Source organism: Cherax quadricarinatus, chromosome 7 (genome assembly GCF_038502225.1).
Source record: "Cherax quadricarinatus isolate ZL_2023a chromosome 7, ASM3850222v1, whole genome shotgun sequence".
Classification (NCBI taxonomy): Eukaryota; Metazoa; Arthropoda; class Malacostraca; order Decapoda; family Parastacidae; genus Cherax; species Cherax quadricarinatus.
In genome coordinates, this window is record NC_091298.1 from 20,930,703 (window position 1) to 20,948,063 (window position 17,361).

Below are 17,361 nucleotides of genomic sequence, written 5' to 3' on the forward strand. Positions count from 1 at the left end.
GTTTTACCAACGCTCTTATATGGGTGTGAAGCATGGGTGATGAATGTTGCAGCGAGGAGAAGGCTGGAGGCAGTGGAGATGTCATGTCTGAGGGCAATGTGTGGTGTGAATATAATGCAGAGAATTCGTAGTTTGGAAGTTAGGAGGAGGTGCGGGATTACCAAAACTGTTGTCCAGAGGGCTGAGGAAGGGTTGTTGAGGTGGTTCAGACATGTAGAGAGAATGGAGCGAAACAGAATAACTTCAAGAGTGTATCAGTCTGTAGTGGAAGGAAGGCGGGGTAGGGGTCGGCCTAGGAAGGGTTGGAGGGAGGGGGTAAAGGAGGTTTTGTGTGCGAGGGGCTTGGACTTCCAGCAGGCATGCGTGAGCGTGTTTGATAGGAGTGAATGGAGACAAATGGTTTTTAATACTTGACGTGCTGTTGGAGTGTGAGCAAAGTAACATTTATGAAGGGATTCAGGGAAACCGGCAGGCCGGACTTGAGTCCTGGAGATGGGAAGTACAGTGCCTGCACTCTGAAGGAGGGGTGTTAATGTTGCAGTTTAAAAACTGTAGTGTAAAGCACCCTTCTGGCAAGACAGTGATGGAGTGAATGATGGTGAAAGTTTTTCTTTTTCGGGCCACCCTGCCTTGGTGGGAATCGGCCAGTGTGATAATAAAAAAATAAAAAATAAAATATATATATACATATATATATATATATATATATATATATATATATATATATATATACATATATATATATATATAATATATATAATAATATATATATATAATATATATAATAATATTAATATATATATATAATATATATAATAATATTAATATATATATATAATATATATAATAATATTAATATATATATATAATATATATAATAATATTAATATATATGTATATAATATATATAATAATATTAATATATATATATAATATATATAATAATATTAATATATATATATAATATATATAATAATATTAATATATATATATATATATATATATATATATATATATATATATATATATATATATATATATATATATATATATATATATAAATATGTTGAGTAACACCACACCACCTCCTTTGTCAGCGGTTGTAATGACGATATCATCGTTGTTGGCCAAGTTCCTGAGTGCTTGGATGTATCTTCTGGGAATGACCGGTCTTGAAGGCTCAGTAGCTGCAGCAGTGATGATTCCTTGGACAAAGCCCTTTTGAAACTCGGAGTCTCCAAAAGGTTGGTTCTTGGTTATCATATCCACCAGATTATGTTTCTTGTTGATGCCAGTAGTAAACTTGAGCCCTAGGCTGAGGGCTTCTGTCTCGGTGACGGTTAGTGTATAGGAAGATAAGTTATTTATGATTTCTGGTCGTCCCATTTCGCTCCATTTGCTGTGGGAACACAGGTCTTGTAGTTTTCGTGATAGCTTCAATTTCTGTTGGACGTTGGCAGTGGTAACTTGGCTGAGTATCGTCATTACAACCGCTGACAAAGGAGGTGGTGTGGTGTTACTCAACACTGTCGACTACAACAATAAAGTCTTAAATCTTCTCATATAAATATGTCAACATAGTTGCTGATCCCTGTGTTATATAGCATAGCATATTAGTATCATCCATGTGCTTTAGATAGGAGATCCCTTGTAGGCCTGTGACTTTGTGTGACGTCACGGGATGCGCATGTGTAGGCTCGTACCTCTGCCTCCCTCTCAGTCGGCGTAGACACCCAGGCGAAGACAGGCAAGGCAGTGGGCTCCATTTCCCATCATCAGACTCTGACAATATATGTTACCATCCAACAAGTGTGTCTACCTTCAACCCACGATATCTCCATTTAAGAACCCCTACGATAAATGGTGGCAGCTTAGGGCCTGTAATTCTGGCGATTACAGCGATTTCTGGAGATAAACATCCTGTGACTAGGCCTACCGAGAAGGTTAACCCCAGCCAGCTACCTCAAGTCAGCTAATCGCCCAAGCTCCTACCAGCTTCTACACCATCCACTGGTCAGTCTCTTTGTATTAGTGTTTATCTGCTTATTTGCATCACTCCCGAGGGGTTGACCCGAGTTTGCAAAATAAGCCAGCTTCCAGTCTGTGGTGAGGAAGCCCAGTCGAGCCTAGTCAACTTCATCCAATTCCTTTGCCTGCCAAGCCAGCTTCCACCCTTGCTGTGCTCATCGTGAGAAGTTATCAAGCTATTCTGTGTGAAGGGTTAAGATAAGCCAGCTAGCAACTAACCCAGGTGTCTTACCCCAGTACTCAAGCAAGCCACGTGAGTAGTCTTCATCGCTTGTGATTCAAGCTCCAAGCAATTCTGAGTTCTCTTTTTCATCCTTGTGGTGTTGTAGTATTTCGTGGGTGTATTTTAAGCTAGCCAGCTTAGAATATCTTCGCGGCAGTGTGGCTGTTCTCAGTGAGGCTTACGCCGTTCAACCCATAGGCCACTCACGACCATGTGTCGCACCATTGCCGGTCTTAGCCCTGTTATACCCACAAACCCAACTACACTCACCACGCGGCCTCAGACGCCTCACTCAGCCATTACCCACTCACCTAACTTCTTCAGTGTTTTGGTAAACTACTAAGGGTTGTAGCACTATATTTTAAGGACCACATAGGGGGTCAAGAGCTAGAGTGTGTTTTTGCACCACCGTTAAAAGCCTCCTGTGTGTGTCTCTCGTCGATGTAAGCGCAATTCTACGATCACGTGTGCAGAGGACAGCAGCAAGACGACATAAACAATCCTCTACTCTCCACTACCATCAACCTCATTCTTCACCAAGTCGTTACAGCGATAATATTTTTTTTCATAGAGACATTTGCGAGTGTTGAGACATTTCTTTTGTGTTTCCAGTGATTTTTCTCTTAGTGACATTCAGTGACTCTTGATCAGACTCAGTGTTTATCATGTACTGATTGCATTAATTTCTTTTAATCTCCTTAATTCAGTGTTAATTTTCGTGCATTATCTTATGTCTGTTGTGTTGTGTGTCTTTTTATACACTTGAAGTAAGTACTTAGTGTTTTTCCTTTGTTGTGTGTGAAACATATGAGCAGTATAGAACTTGTGTTTACACTTCAGAATCACCTAGTGTTCTCAGTATTCCAGTGAAGTATTTCAGTAAATTTTTCACCTCATATTCTGCATCACAACTCAGTGTTGTCTGTTATATTTTTTTTTTCTTCCCAGCTTTTGTGTATTTTTGTTTTGTTCCCTGTGTGTTGAACATTCTTGTGTTCATATTCTTTCATTTAGCCAGTGTCTAATTTGTCTTATTTCCACAGACAATAGTGCCATTATTTTGTGCAAGCAAGAAATCATTTTTACAAAATTTTTCACACATCAAGTTTCATTGCAAGAAAATTCTAGTATTGTGTTTATGTTGATGTGTTGTGTTCTGCATCACTGTAAGTGTTCAAACTTTTTTTTGTTATGTGTTTTAGCACCTATTATTTTTCATGTTTCATTGAACAAATTCACTCTTAGTGCAATTTTTAAGTTCTTCTTTTAGAGTAAATTGTTCTTTTGCTTGTTAAGTGTTGCTTGAGTGCAGTTAAGAGTTAAAGTGTTCATTCCTTGATATATTTCTTTTCTTGTGTGTGTAATAATTTTTATTGCACATTGACTCATTTTGCAATAATTCTTGTGCAAATATTGTGTTGCCATTGAAGTTTTCTTGCAGAAAATTTTATGCAGTACTTGTTGATTAGCAATTGTAATTTTGCAACATTGCTACAGTTTATTTCAGTGCAGTTTCTTATGCTCTGTTCTGTGCATAATATTTTATTCTTTGTGTACCATTTTATTCTCTTTTTAGTGAATTGTTTTTGCTCAGTTTTTCTTAATTGTGCACAAGATTTATTGAGTCCATTTTAACATTTTTTTTTGATTGATTTATTATTTTGTTGTGTATTTTCCTGTTGCATTGAAAGTAAAGACAACTCACTGTGCCATTTATTCAATTTAAAGTAAAAGTTGAGCAAATCAGATTTGAGTAAAGTACAAGTTCTCTTGATTTTCAAGTGTTGTTTGTTCAGTTGCATATTTTTCTTGTGAGTTCTTTGCTTACTGTGTGACCTGTCAATTTTTAATTACTTATGCAGAATAGTTAAGCATTTTTTTTCCCAATTTAAGTTCACTGTTGTGTGTTCTGAGCCACATTTTCTTTTGTTCTCTAAATTCTTTTTTTTACATTTTGCAAATATGTCTCAAGTTTTCTCAAGCGATGCCTCAACACATGCTGCTAGTACAACCATTAATGCGTCAGCCCAAAATTCGAGTAACTCCTTATCAAACAATAGATATACTCAGACTTCTAGCCTGCGTAATTTCAGTTGTGATCCGTATGATGCTATGCCATTGTTCAATGGTGACCCAGACAACCTTGAAGGTTGGTTTACCTCAGTTAGAGCCAGAGCTAATGCTTCAGTTGATGGTCTTCCATCTGAGAGTTGTTTAATAAGTATCGGAAAGGAGAGTCTAGCCCGTTCTCCAGCAGCCTCAAATGTATTTAACTTAATTCGTATGAAGGACTTCCAAGATCTAACCAGGTGGCAAGATTATGAACAGTTAATTCGCAATTATCTTGAACCGGTGCGAGAAACCGATCCGTTCGTTGTTCTCAAAGAATTAGTTTGCACAGCTCCGAGACCAGAAGTCATTAGATGAGTTTGCTCTTCGTCTTAATAACCTAATGTCCTCATTCGTTAAAGCAGGTCAAAATTCCAAGTACCTTAAAGATAACGATAAACCAGCCCTGGAAGGGTTTGCCAAATTAGCTGCATTTGGAGTTATTAAACAACTAATGCCACCGACATCTATGTATGTATACAATTCAAGTCCGCTAGATGCTACTATGGGACCGCTTGCAGCTCTAATCCATGTACGAAATTTGTGTCCCGAGGGAACCTTCCCTTATCGTAAGTCTATGCCAAACACCTTGTCCAATCCTGTACCTCCTCTAGTTTGTGCTACTACCAAAACTCCCAACCTTAATCACTCGCGTCCATCATCCAAAGCAAGTGTTAAGAGCTATCATTCCCGTAGCACTCGTAGTATGTACAGTACCCACAGTCAAAGAATTTGCTACAATTGTGGTTACCATGGCCATATTGCTATTAATTGTAATGACAGTCACCCTAAGAAGCGTCGTACTGATGATTGAGTACCAATCAGATCTTCCCTACTGTACTTATCATAGAATTCATGGACATGACACATCTGAGTGCAATGCTCTCTACAACATGCAGTACTCTAGGTCTTTCCATGGCCGTTCCAATCGCAGAGCCAGGAGAGGAAACAGATGTCGTGGTTCACAAACTAACCAGAACCAGGCTCATTCTTCCAATTCGGGGGAATCCGAGCACCCAAGTCTACTCGTCCAGTCGTGACAGTAGTAGGTGATAATGAGTACACCATCCCAGTCCAAAATTCCTATGAAGCCTTAGCCAGCCTTGAGATTGACAGCCCTGCTGTTGATGCTGCTTCACACGTCTCTGACGTAGAGGAATTTGGGGATGAAGTAGAAAATGCCTTCTCCGATGACAACTCACCTTTCTGTTTGCATATAACTCCTAACGAAACGATTGGTCCTTTAGTACAAGCTTCTGTCCATAATGCGCCCATTCATGTGTTCATGGACTCTGGTGCGCAAGTTAATATCATTAGGTCTAGCTTGTTTAAAGAGAAGCAGTTACGCCGTGTCCTCCTCGTTGAACCAACTACTGTAACTTCCCTTACTGGAGTAGCTGGTTCCCTTCTGCGAGTCCGAGGGCAGACTTCGCTCACCTTTACTATCCAAGGAAGAGACTTTACTGCTGCTTTTCTTGTTGTCGACCAGATTACTTTCCCTGGTGACCTTCTACTGGGATTTGCTTCTATGCGAGACTTACGCATTGTGCTCGACCCGTACCGATGGCATGCCCAAATTGACGACTTGATCGTTCCATTCTGGGGCTACCAGCTTACCATTGAGCAATGGTCCCCTCACTTGTTCATATGAAATATTTCATAATACGTACATTGTATTCCATTTATTTTAGTGCTTGCAAGTGCTAAATAAGCTACCATGACTTCAAAAGAAAGCTCCTAGCACCAAGCCTTTGGTAAAGGTGAGAAATACAACTGAATTGAAGAGAAACATCATTGAACAATATGAAAGTGGCGTACATGTGACCGAACTGGCCAGGATGTATAACAAACCTCATACAACCATATCTTCCATCGTGGCAAAGAAAAAGGAAATCAAGGAAGCTGTTGTTGCTTGGAGAAAATTGTGGCCAGATTGTGTCCACAAGAGGGATTTTGAAGGGGTTGTGAATGACCCTGATGAGCCTATGTCAGTTGTGAAATCTATTGTGGCATTGGGGAGTTCCATGGAGTTGGATGTGAGTTTGGAGGATGTGGAAGAGTTGGTGGAGGACCACAACGAAGAGCTAACCACCGAGGAGCTACAAGAACTTCAGCAGGAACAGCAACAGATCACAACTCAGAATCTTGCTGCAGAGGAGGCAGAGAGATGGAAGGTGCCTTCTTCAGAAATTAAGGAGATTTTTGAAATGTGGGGTAGGATGGAAAGATTTATGGAGAAACATCACCCTGAGAAGGATGTTGCAAGCCATATCGGCAACTTATGCAGTTACAGTCTTGGCCCATTTTAGGGAAGTTTTAAAGAGAGACTAGACACTTTTTTTGCGAGACAGGACTACAGTGACTCTCAAGCTGGTCCTAATGGCATTAAGAAACAGAGAAGAGAAATATGTAACCCCAGAAAAGGACTTGGTACCTGAGGTGTTGATGGAAGGGGATTCCCCTTCCAAACAGTAACTAATCCACACTCTCTCCTCCAGTCTTCCATACACTAAGAAGAATCACCAATAAAGGTAAGTGTTATGCTGTTAATGTTTCATTCATCATGTCCCATTGTATTGTTTATGCACTACATCTATACTTCATGTAAAAATTTTTTTTGTTTAAATACTTCTGGGTGTCAGGAATGAATTAATTGTATTTACATTATTTCTTATGGGGAAAATTTATTTGAAAATCGGCCGTATCCCACCGAGGCAGGGTGGCCCAACAGGAAAAACGAAAGTTTCTCCTTTTACATTTAGTAATATATACAGGAGAAGGGGTTACTAGCCCCTTGCTCCCGGCATTTCAGTCGCCTCTTTCAACACGCATGGCTTATGGAGGAAGAATTCCGTTCCACTTCCCCATGGAGGTAAGAGGAAATAAACAAGAACAAGAACTAGAAAGAAAATAGAAGAAAACCCAGAGGGGTGTGTGTGTATACATATGCTTGTACATGTATGTGTAGTGTGACCTAAGTGCAAGTAGTAGCAAGACGTACCTGAAATCTTGCATGTTTATGAGACAGACAAAAGACACCAGCAATCCTACCATCATGTAAAACAATTACCGGCTTTCGTTTTGCACTCATTTGGCAGGATGGTAGTACCTTCCTGGGTGGTTGCTGTCTACCAACCTACTACCTTATAATAATAATAATAATAAATATATACATACATACATACATACATGTATACATACATACATATATACATACATACTGGGCTTTCAAAGAGCACCATTTTTCAAATGTTTTTTATCAGTTAGCTTAATTGCTATTTACACAACAGAATAAACAAGTATTTCTTATGCATTATTTTTATTTTGGAAGATGTAAGAATAAATAATGCATTCCTTCTGCATGAGAGGCATGTCAATCAATCAATGCTTAGTACTGCAGCCTATATCACAAAAAACAAAGACAGCAGACATAAGCTTAGAACAATGGCAAAATAAGGTTAAGCTACGTTTCTTACTGACTGGAAAACAAAATATATCATGTGTAAAGCCAGCTTAATACTGTACAATTCAAGGAGCAGTCATCAATTATCCAGTATTGCATACATTTCCCATTAACCATCAGGGCATGCATATCACTTGTTACAACTAATTACCAAAAAAATTCAGTGTGGCTTATTTCTACCAAGGCCCTCAGGTAATCCCCAAGATGCAAGCCACAAGTTGGTTAATTCCTAATGCTAAGTAGAGTGAGGAGTATTTTTTCTGGGATTGGTTGGCAACTTTAGCCAGCACAGTAAATCATTGGATAAAAGTTTTATATAATGTTTACAACAAATCTAAGACTTTTTTTTAGCATAGCCTAGCAGTACATTACAGCCAAGTTCCAATATTGTACAAGTTTATCCAGGGAAATCAAAGACTTCAATTATTACATTCACGAGTAGTGCTAAATTCACTGGGGGTGATACAGAAACCTGGAGAAATGGAAGGTATAACATCGGCGAGATCACTAGTATTCACCACAAATAGTGTGTATATTATTGGTTAGGTCTATTTTAAGTTTGGTCCCGTTTGGGGTCTTATTACAGAATATACAAATACAATGAAAATAAAAATTACAAGTACTAAAATTACACTTTAGAAAGGTATAGAATGAGGAGTGTTACAACTGCATAAAGGGAATATATATGTATATACTGTATATGAACAAGTGACAAAATTTCACCAAATCGTGAAAGAAATTATTTATATAGTTCTAAAAAAGAGACCAAACAATAAATTGGCATACAATTAAAAAAATATTAAACTAATTGGGAAGCTCTAAACCCTTAAGGGTCATAAGCACCTGGGAAAATGGGAGGCAATCAAGACCTGAAAGCACGAGCTAGCAATGAGTACAGTGCAACAAACTGCTAAATAACAACACTGAGGGAAATTTAGGTTGGTATAAAATAGCCCAATAAATTAGTGGAAATATTTGTTTTGAGGGTGCCAAACATTAGCTTATAGGCTTACTGAGGTACTAGTTATTAGCCTTGACAGAGTTCTAGGCCAAAGGACCAGCTGCCACACAGTTCCCGTTTTCCATATACGCAAAAATTCTTGAATATACGCATTCATGACAGAAAATATAGTGGTAAGTTACCTGCTGTGCTGTGCATGGTAGACCCTCGTGATGCCTCTGCTGCAGCTTGTGTAGCCGCATGCTGGGCTGGTTGTGTGTAGGGCTAGACCTGGTCCCAGCCATTGTTACGCTGCTTCTCCACAAAGGCTTGGCGACAATTCCTATGCTTCCAAAATGGCTTAGTCTTAATGTTATCTCAGGTATTATTTTCACTGGTTGCTCATATTATATGTGCGGTTTGAACATTTGTACATATCAGTACTGGGGAGTGTGCAGACTGCGCCGCGACTTCTTGACACAAGAGCCTTTTGAAGGTGGTCGGTCACAAAGATGGCGTCACTATGACCAGCAGGGTGAACAGCACACCAAGAATTCGGAGCACTTGCCACTCGCTCGTCATAAATGAGCAACTCTGAGTATCTCCCTGCGTTTCCTACACCTGTTGTGAACTATGTACTCGGCGATCTCTTGCCAAACCCAGTTCAGAAGTGTACTACTCAAGCAAAATGCGAGAGCGGCCGAGTGTACTCTCCTCCCTCTCTGCTCTGCCATTGAATCACAACAAAGGTGGTGGTGGTGCTGGTGACGTCACGCCAGCCAGCCAATCACAGCCCACCTCTCACAACTTTCACCCTCAGCACATCTGATAACTATTTATATATTATTTCCCATACTCTCTTCTTAATAATGAATGCCATGGATAGGAACTTCAAAATTGTTATAAAAAATCGTGAAGTAAGAAAAAAGAGACAAGATGATCAAGCTGTGAGTATGGTTAAGTTATGTAAGAGAGTAAATATGTGGCAGTTGCAGTGTTGTGAGGTGGAGGGTGGGAGAGGCTGGGGTAGCGTCGGGTAAGCGCTCATTGGTCGCTCGCAGCTCAGGGCTCACTCTGCGGCGGCGCTCATTGGTCGCTCGCTGCTCAGGGCTCACTCTGCGGCGGCTAGCAACAAAAACAATTTACCAAGCTTGGTTATGCACAGCTGTACAGCGTACCCGCTGACTCCCCAGGTTATACGCTTTTTAAAAGAACTATGTTCCATTAAAGCTCACATGCTTTATCACTATATTTCTAAATGGAGTAGTTTACAAAGCATATAATACTCTCTTGCTCAACATAGGGATTATTTGTACTGTTATTCAACAGAAGAAAATCTTTAAAAGGCCTCAATGTTGGAATGGTAATGAGTTGCGTACGTTAGTATCGTATATACACGAGTATATAAGAGTCTTTGTATGATCTGGCTGTATAGCCCTTGTGGCTTAGCGCTTCTTTTTTATTATAATAATAATTTGTATGATCTGAGAGGTGGCTTGTGGGTCTGCCCTGGACGTAACCTAAATATAGAATTAGAAAATGAACAGTCACTCAGTCAGCAGAGGCTTGCAGCCTGGGTGACTGATTCTACCTCTGGTCATCAGTCACTACTATAATGTATAGTGCGGTATTTATGACTAAGTTATAATGTACAATTTTGGGAGAATGTCGTTATATCGAAAAGACAAAGAACTACATTAAAGTTTAATTATAGATTTTAACCCTATAATAAAGGTTTCCTGCACACGGCATGATACCCCTTCAGTTATATATGTTTGTTTCCAAAAAAAATGTGACAGGCGTATTAATGTTAATATATTCATATAGAGAGCACTAAACCAAAATGTTCTGCATAACCATGGGCTTCCAGCATGCACTCAAGTGTTACCTATTTCTGTTTAAACAATGTATGTTGAATTATTATTATAATAAAAAAAGAAGCGCTAAACCACAAGGGCCATACAGCGAATGTATGTTGAAATAAATGTATTTGTAGGGGTCATGGAGTGTCTGAGGAATGGGTAGTAATGAGGTAAGATTATTCAGGTACAGGTGTCCTGCTGCACTCCATGACTTAATAATAATCCCTCTCCCTCTTGCTACCCAATACCCCTGCATCCTTCCCTCCCTTGCTGCGCTGTATGACCCTTGTAGGTTTAGGGCTTCTTTTTGATAATAACAATCAGGTACAGGTGCACATAAATACTTAATTATCATACACAGCAGCATATGTCTAGATTACTCAAAAAAGTCAAAGTGACTTATTTCTATTGGGGTTAGTAAGTTTATTTAGTTATTGTCAAACCCCGTGTATATAAAAAAAATAAGTGCAATTATCATATAGAGTGTAAATTACACAGGATAAGAGATAAGAGAGAAATAATTAAAAAAAAGTGAGACCATAGCTTTAATTCCTTGGATCATGATAAGTTTAGCAGGATGAAGGCATCTTGCTAGCAGGGTGAGCCAGCCCTGGAGGTCTGGCTGGTTGGCCAGAGAATAAACAAGTAACCAACATGGATGGAGGAGCCAGTTGGCTGGTAGCCAGCAGTCCTTGATGATGGGGAAAAATTGGCGGCATTTATATTTGCCTCCGCAGCTAACATACAATATTTAGTTACAATATCGTTAAGAAAGGTTGCTCCCTTATTATAGAGAACTGTTTAATGCTCAGTACTAGTAAATTACTCGGAATAAACACGATAAATGGAGGAGCTTGGTGTTGAAGTTAAATTAAAATGTGATAAGTTCACAGTAGCACAACTTTCACAATAAAGTTTTATGCTACACCCATGGATTACCCAACATTATATTGCAATAATTACAGCCACCAACCAAACCACGAATGTATGGATGCATGTGTGAATGTATAACTATATTTTTTTATTAACACATCGGCCGTCTCCCACCAAGGCAGGGTGGCCCGAAAAAGAAGAACTTTTATCATTCACTCCATCACTGTCTTGCCAGAGTTGCGCTTACACTACAATTATAAAACTGCAACATTAACACCCCTCCTTCAGAGTGCAGGCACTGTACTTCCCATCTCCAGGACTCAAGTCCGGCCTGCCGGTTTCCCTGAATCCCTTCATAAATGTTACCTTGCTCACACTCCAACAGCACATCAAGTCCTAAAAACCATTTGTCTCCATTCACTCCTATCAAATACCCTCACGCATGCTTGCTGGAAGTCCAAGCCCCTCGCACACAAAACCTCCTTCACTCCAACCTTTCCTTGGCCGACCCCTACAACGCCTTCCCTCCACTACAGATTTATACACTCTCGAAGTCGTTCTATTTCGTTCCGTCCTCTCTACATGTCTGAACCACCTCAACAACCCCTCCTCATCCCTCTCGATAATATTTTTGGTAATCCTGCACCTCTTCCTAATTTCCAAACTACGAATTCTCTGCTTTATATTCACACCACACATGCCCTCAGACATGACATCTACATTGCCTCCAGCCTTCTCTGTGTTGCAACAGTCACCACCCATGCTTCACACTTACTTAAGAGCGTTGGCACAACTATACTCTCATACATTCCCCTCTTTGCTTCCATGGACAAAGTTCTTTGTCTCCACAGACTCTTAAGTGCACCACTCGCCTTTTTTCCCCTCATCAATTCTATGATTCACCTCATCCTTCATAGACCCATCTGCTGACACGTCCACTCCTAAATATCTGAATACATTCACCTCCTTCATACTCTCTCCCTCCAATCTAATATCCAATTTTTCGTTACCTAATTTTTTTATCCTCATCACCTTACTCTTTCCTATATTCACTTTTAATTCTACATACCCTACCAAATTCATCCACCAACCTCTGCAACTTCTCTTCAGAATCTCCCAAGAACACAGTGTCATCAGCAAAGAGCATCTGTGACAATTCTCACTTCGTGTTAGATTCTTTATCTTTTAACTTCACACCTCTTGCCAACACCCGAGCATTCACTTCTCTTATAACCGCATACATAAATATATTGAACAACCATCGTGACATCACATCCTTGTCTAAGGTCTGCTTTTACTGGGAAACAATATCCTTCTCTCCTACATACTCTAACCTGAGCCTCACTATGCTCATAAAAACTCTTCACTGCTTTCAGTAACCGACCTCCTATTCCATACATTTGCAGCATCTGCTACATTGTTCCCCTATCAACCCTGTCATACGCCTTTTCCAAATCCATAAATGCACAAAAGCCTCTTTAGCCTTATCTAAATACTGTTCACCTATTTCTTTCACTGTAAACACTTGGTTTACATCCCCCCCTACCTTTCCTAAAGCCTCCTTGTTCATCTGCTATTCTACTCTCCATCTTACACTTAATTCTTTCAATAATAACTCTACCATACACTGTACCAGGTATTTTCAACAGACTTATTCCCCTATAATTTTTGCACTCTCTCTTGTCCCCTTTGCCTATTTATACAATGGAACTATGCATGCTCTCTGCCAATCCCTAGGTACCTTATCCTCTTCCATATATTTATTAAATAAAAGCATCAACCACTCCAGAACTATATCCCTACCTGCTTTTAACATTTCTATCCTTATTCCATCAATCTCAGCTGCCTTACCACCTTTCATTCTACCCAGTGCCTCATGAACTTCCCCCACACTCACAACTGGCTCATCCTCACTCCTATAAGATGTTATTCCTACTTGCCCTATACACGAAATCACAGCTTCCCTATCTTCAACCACTTGGATTTCCCCAACAACTGCAAAGCCCAGGGCAGCATGGGTTTAGAGCAAGTCACTCCTACCTCTCGCAACTACTGGACCACTATGACATGGTCTTAGATGCACTGGAGGACAAACGGAATGCAGCATGCACAAACTTTGCAAAAAGCCTTCAACAAGTGCGACCATAGTGTAATAGCGCATAAAATGCATGCTAAAGGAATAGTTGGAAAAAATGGGTAGATGGATCTTTAACTTTCTAGCCAACTGAACACAAATAGTAATAGTAAACAAAGTCAGAGGATGCCACAGTGAAAAGCTCCCCATCGTTTTCTTCATCCTCATATCTAACATAGGGATGTAAACTATAACACTTTGTCGTCCTTTGCAGACAATGCTAGAATCTGCATGAGAGCGTCATCCATTAAGGACACTGTAAATCTTCAAACGGATGTAAACTAAGTTTTCCACTGGGCCACAGAAAACAATATGATATGCAAAGAGGACAAATTTCAGTTACTCCGTTATGGAAAACTTGAGGAAATGAAAGCTAGAATGGAGTATAACACAAATTCTAACAACACAATGGAACGAAAAATTAATATGAAGGATTTATGAGTGATATGTCAGAGGATCTCATTTTCAAGGATCTCAACAGTGTCATTGTCACAGCTGCGGGGAAAATGAGAGGCTAGCTGAGAACTTTCAGAACAAGGGATGCCAAGCCGTGATGATTTTCTTTAAGTCAAATGATCTCTCTAGGTTGGAATACTGCTGTACACTAACAGCTCCATTCAAGGCAGGCGAAATTACAGATCTGGAGAACGTACAGAGAGCCTTCACTGCATGTATAAGATCAAGCAAACACTTTAATTACTGGGAATGTTTGAAGTCCCTTGACCTGTACTCTTTGGAACGCAGGAGAGAAAGGTGCAGGATTATTTACACCTGGAAAATCCTCAAGGAACTGATTCCCAATCTACACACAGAAATCACGTAAGCAAAAGATTCAGCGGATGGTGCAACATCCCCCTAATGAAATGCAGGGGTGCTGTGAGTACACTAGAGATAACACAATAAGTGCCACGGACCCAAGACTATTCAAAACCCTCCCTCCCCAATCATCATGCATAAGGGGGATTACCAACAAATCTCTAGTTAGTCAGTCTTCAAGAGAGAACTGAACAAATACCTAAAGTCAGTTCATGACCAACCAGGCTGTGGTTCGTATGCTGGACTGCATGAAGTCAGCAGTGACAGTCTGGGTGAACAGGCCTTGGTCCATCGGGAGACCTGGTCATGGACCGGGTCGCGGAGGCGTTGACCCCCGGAACACCTTCCTGGTAGATATTCTCCAGCTATTGCATAAAATTCAATGATTCCGGGTTGTTTTAAATTTAGTATATTTGCACCTACAGTGGCGCTAAACTTATAGCGTACGATCCTTCTCATAAAATGCATCAGTGTTAAAGGTTTGGAGCTGGTCAGAAGAGGCATTCTCCAGTTTAGAAATAAACATCACAATTTGTTTTATAAAACGGGAAAATTGCAATTTATATAACTCAATACAACATGAACCTTCTACTGGGTAAAACTCACCAGCATTAAAAGTCTGAGAGAAACCAAAAGAACATTTTTCAGTTTTCCCTCAGAAACCAAATATTTCAGGTTTTTAACTATGTTAGTAACAATACCAACTTTAACTACTACATCCTAAACTTACAGTATCATCCTTCCCATAAGATGCATCAGCCATTAACGATTAAAGCTATTCACATCATACACACTAAATATATTTCACAGGAAAAAATGCCACATTATTTTAAAAATATAAATAGCCGATTGGAACGTACACACTCCAATTACAATTCTGACATTCTTTTTACCAGAGGGAGTCTGTATATGCCAATAGTTGCACAAACCTTGCAATAGTTGCACGAACCTTGTAATAGTTGCACGAACCTTGTAATAGTTGCACGAACCTTGCAATAGTTGCACGAACCTTGTAATAGTTGCACGAACCTTGTAATAGTTGCACGAACCTTGCAATAGTTGCACGAGCCTTGCAATAGTTGCACGAACCTTGTAATAGTTGCACGAACATTGCAATAGTTGCACAAACCTTGTAATAATTGCACGAACCTTGCAATAGTTGCACGAACCTTGCAATAGTTGCACGAACCTTGCAATAGTTGCACGAACATTGCAATAGTTGCACGAACCTTGCAATAGTTGCACGAACCTTGCAGTAGTTGCACGAACCTTGCAATAGTTGCACGAACCTTGTAATAGTTGCACAAACCTTGTAATAGTTGCACGAACCTTGTAATAGTTGCACGAACCTTGTAATAGTTGCACGAACATTGCAATAGTTGCACGAACCTTGCAATAGTTGCACGAACCTTGTAATAGTTGCACGAACCTTGCAATAATTGCACGAACCTTGCAATAGTTGCACGAGCCTTGCAATAGTTGCACGAACCTTGCAATAGTTGCATGAACCTTGTAATAGTTGCACGAACATTGCAATAGTTGCACGAACCTTGCAATAGTTGCACGAACCTTGTAATAGTTGCACGAACCTTGCAATAATTGCACGAACCTTGCAATAGTTGCACGAGCCTTGCAATAGTTGCACGAACCTTGCAATAGTTGCATGAACCTTGCAATAGTTGCACGAGCCTTGCAATAGTTGCACGAACCTTGCAATAGTTGCACGAACCTTGTAATAGTTGCCCAAACCTTGCAATAGTTGCACGAACCTTGTAATAGTTGCACGAACATTGCAATAGTTGCACGAACCTTGCAATAGTTGCACGAACCTTGTAATAGTTGCACGAACCTTGCAATAATTGCACGAACCTTGCAATAGTTGCACGAGCCTTGCAATAGTTGCACGAACCTTGCAATAGTTGCATGAACCTTGCAATAGTTGCACGAGCCTTGCAATAGTTGCACGAACCTTGCAATAGTTGCACGAACCTTGCAATAGTTGCACGAACCTTGCAATAGTTGCACGAACCTTGCAATAGTTGCACGAGCCTTGCAATAGTTGCACGAACCTTGAAATAGTTGCACGAGCCTTGCAATAGTTGCACAAACCTTGCAACAGTTGCACGAGCCTTGCAATAGTTGCACGAACCTTGCAATAGTTGCACGAACCTTGCAATAGTTGCACAAACCTTGCAATAGTTGCACAAACCTTGCAATAGTTGCACGAACCTTGCAATAGTTGCACGAACCTTGCAATAGTTGCACAAACCTTGCAATAGTTGCACGAACCTTGCAATACTTGCACGAACCTTGCAATAGTTGCACGAGCCTTGCAGTAGTTGCACGAACCTTGCAATAGTTGCACGAGCCTTGCAATAGTTGCACGAACCTTGCAACAGTTGCACGAGCCTTGCAATAGTTGCACGAACCTTGCAACAGTTGCACGAACCTTGCAATAGTTGCACGAACCTTGCAACAGTTGCGTGAACCTTGCAATAGTTGCACGAGCCTTGCAATAGTTGCACGAACCTTGCAACAGTTGCGTGAACCTTGCAATAGTTGCACGAGCCTTGCAATAGTTGCACGAACCTTGTAACAGTTGCACGAGCCTTGCAATAGTTGCACGAACCTTGCAACAGTTGCACGAACTTTGCAATAGCTGCATGAACCTTGCAATACTTATTCACCAACATTGAAAATTTAAAGCCGATCAAATGAGGCTGTCTCAAATTCTGAATGCAAATCTCGGAAGAAAAATAATTCAGGAAACAACTTAAAAGGCACGTGTTTGGGGGTATTTAGTAACAATAAAGTAGATAACAACTGATGCAAGTTACTGTTCAGCTGAATGACGCTAAACAGTAACTTGTAGCCGAGTGGCTAGAGCATTATGCGCACAATTGAAAGGTCTCG

The 17,361-nt window shown here is 40.2% G+C and overlaps 1 protein-coding gene across 1 annotated transcript in view; it reads right to left on the reverse strand.

Moving 5' to 3' along the window:
- The window catches only part of LOC138852345 (uncharacterized), a 29,516-nt gene extending 19,998 nt beyond the window's left edge, over window positions 1-9,518 (reverse strand). Inside the window, exon 1 of the mRNA XM_070082354.1 lies at window positions 8,967-9,518. Within this exon, the coding sequence (XP_069938455.1) occupies window positions 8,967-9,068 (102 nt within the window). The 5' untranslated portion in view covers window positions 9,069-9,518. The remainder of the gene's footprint in view (window positions 1-8,966) is intronic.
- Between the last annotated feature and the right edge of the window lie 7,843 nt (window positions 9,519-17,361).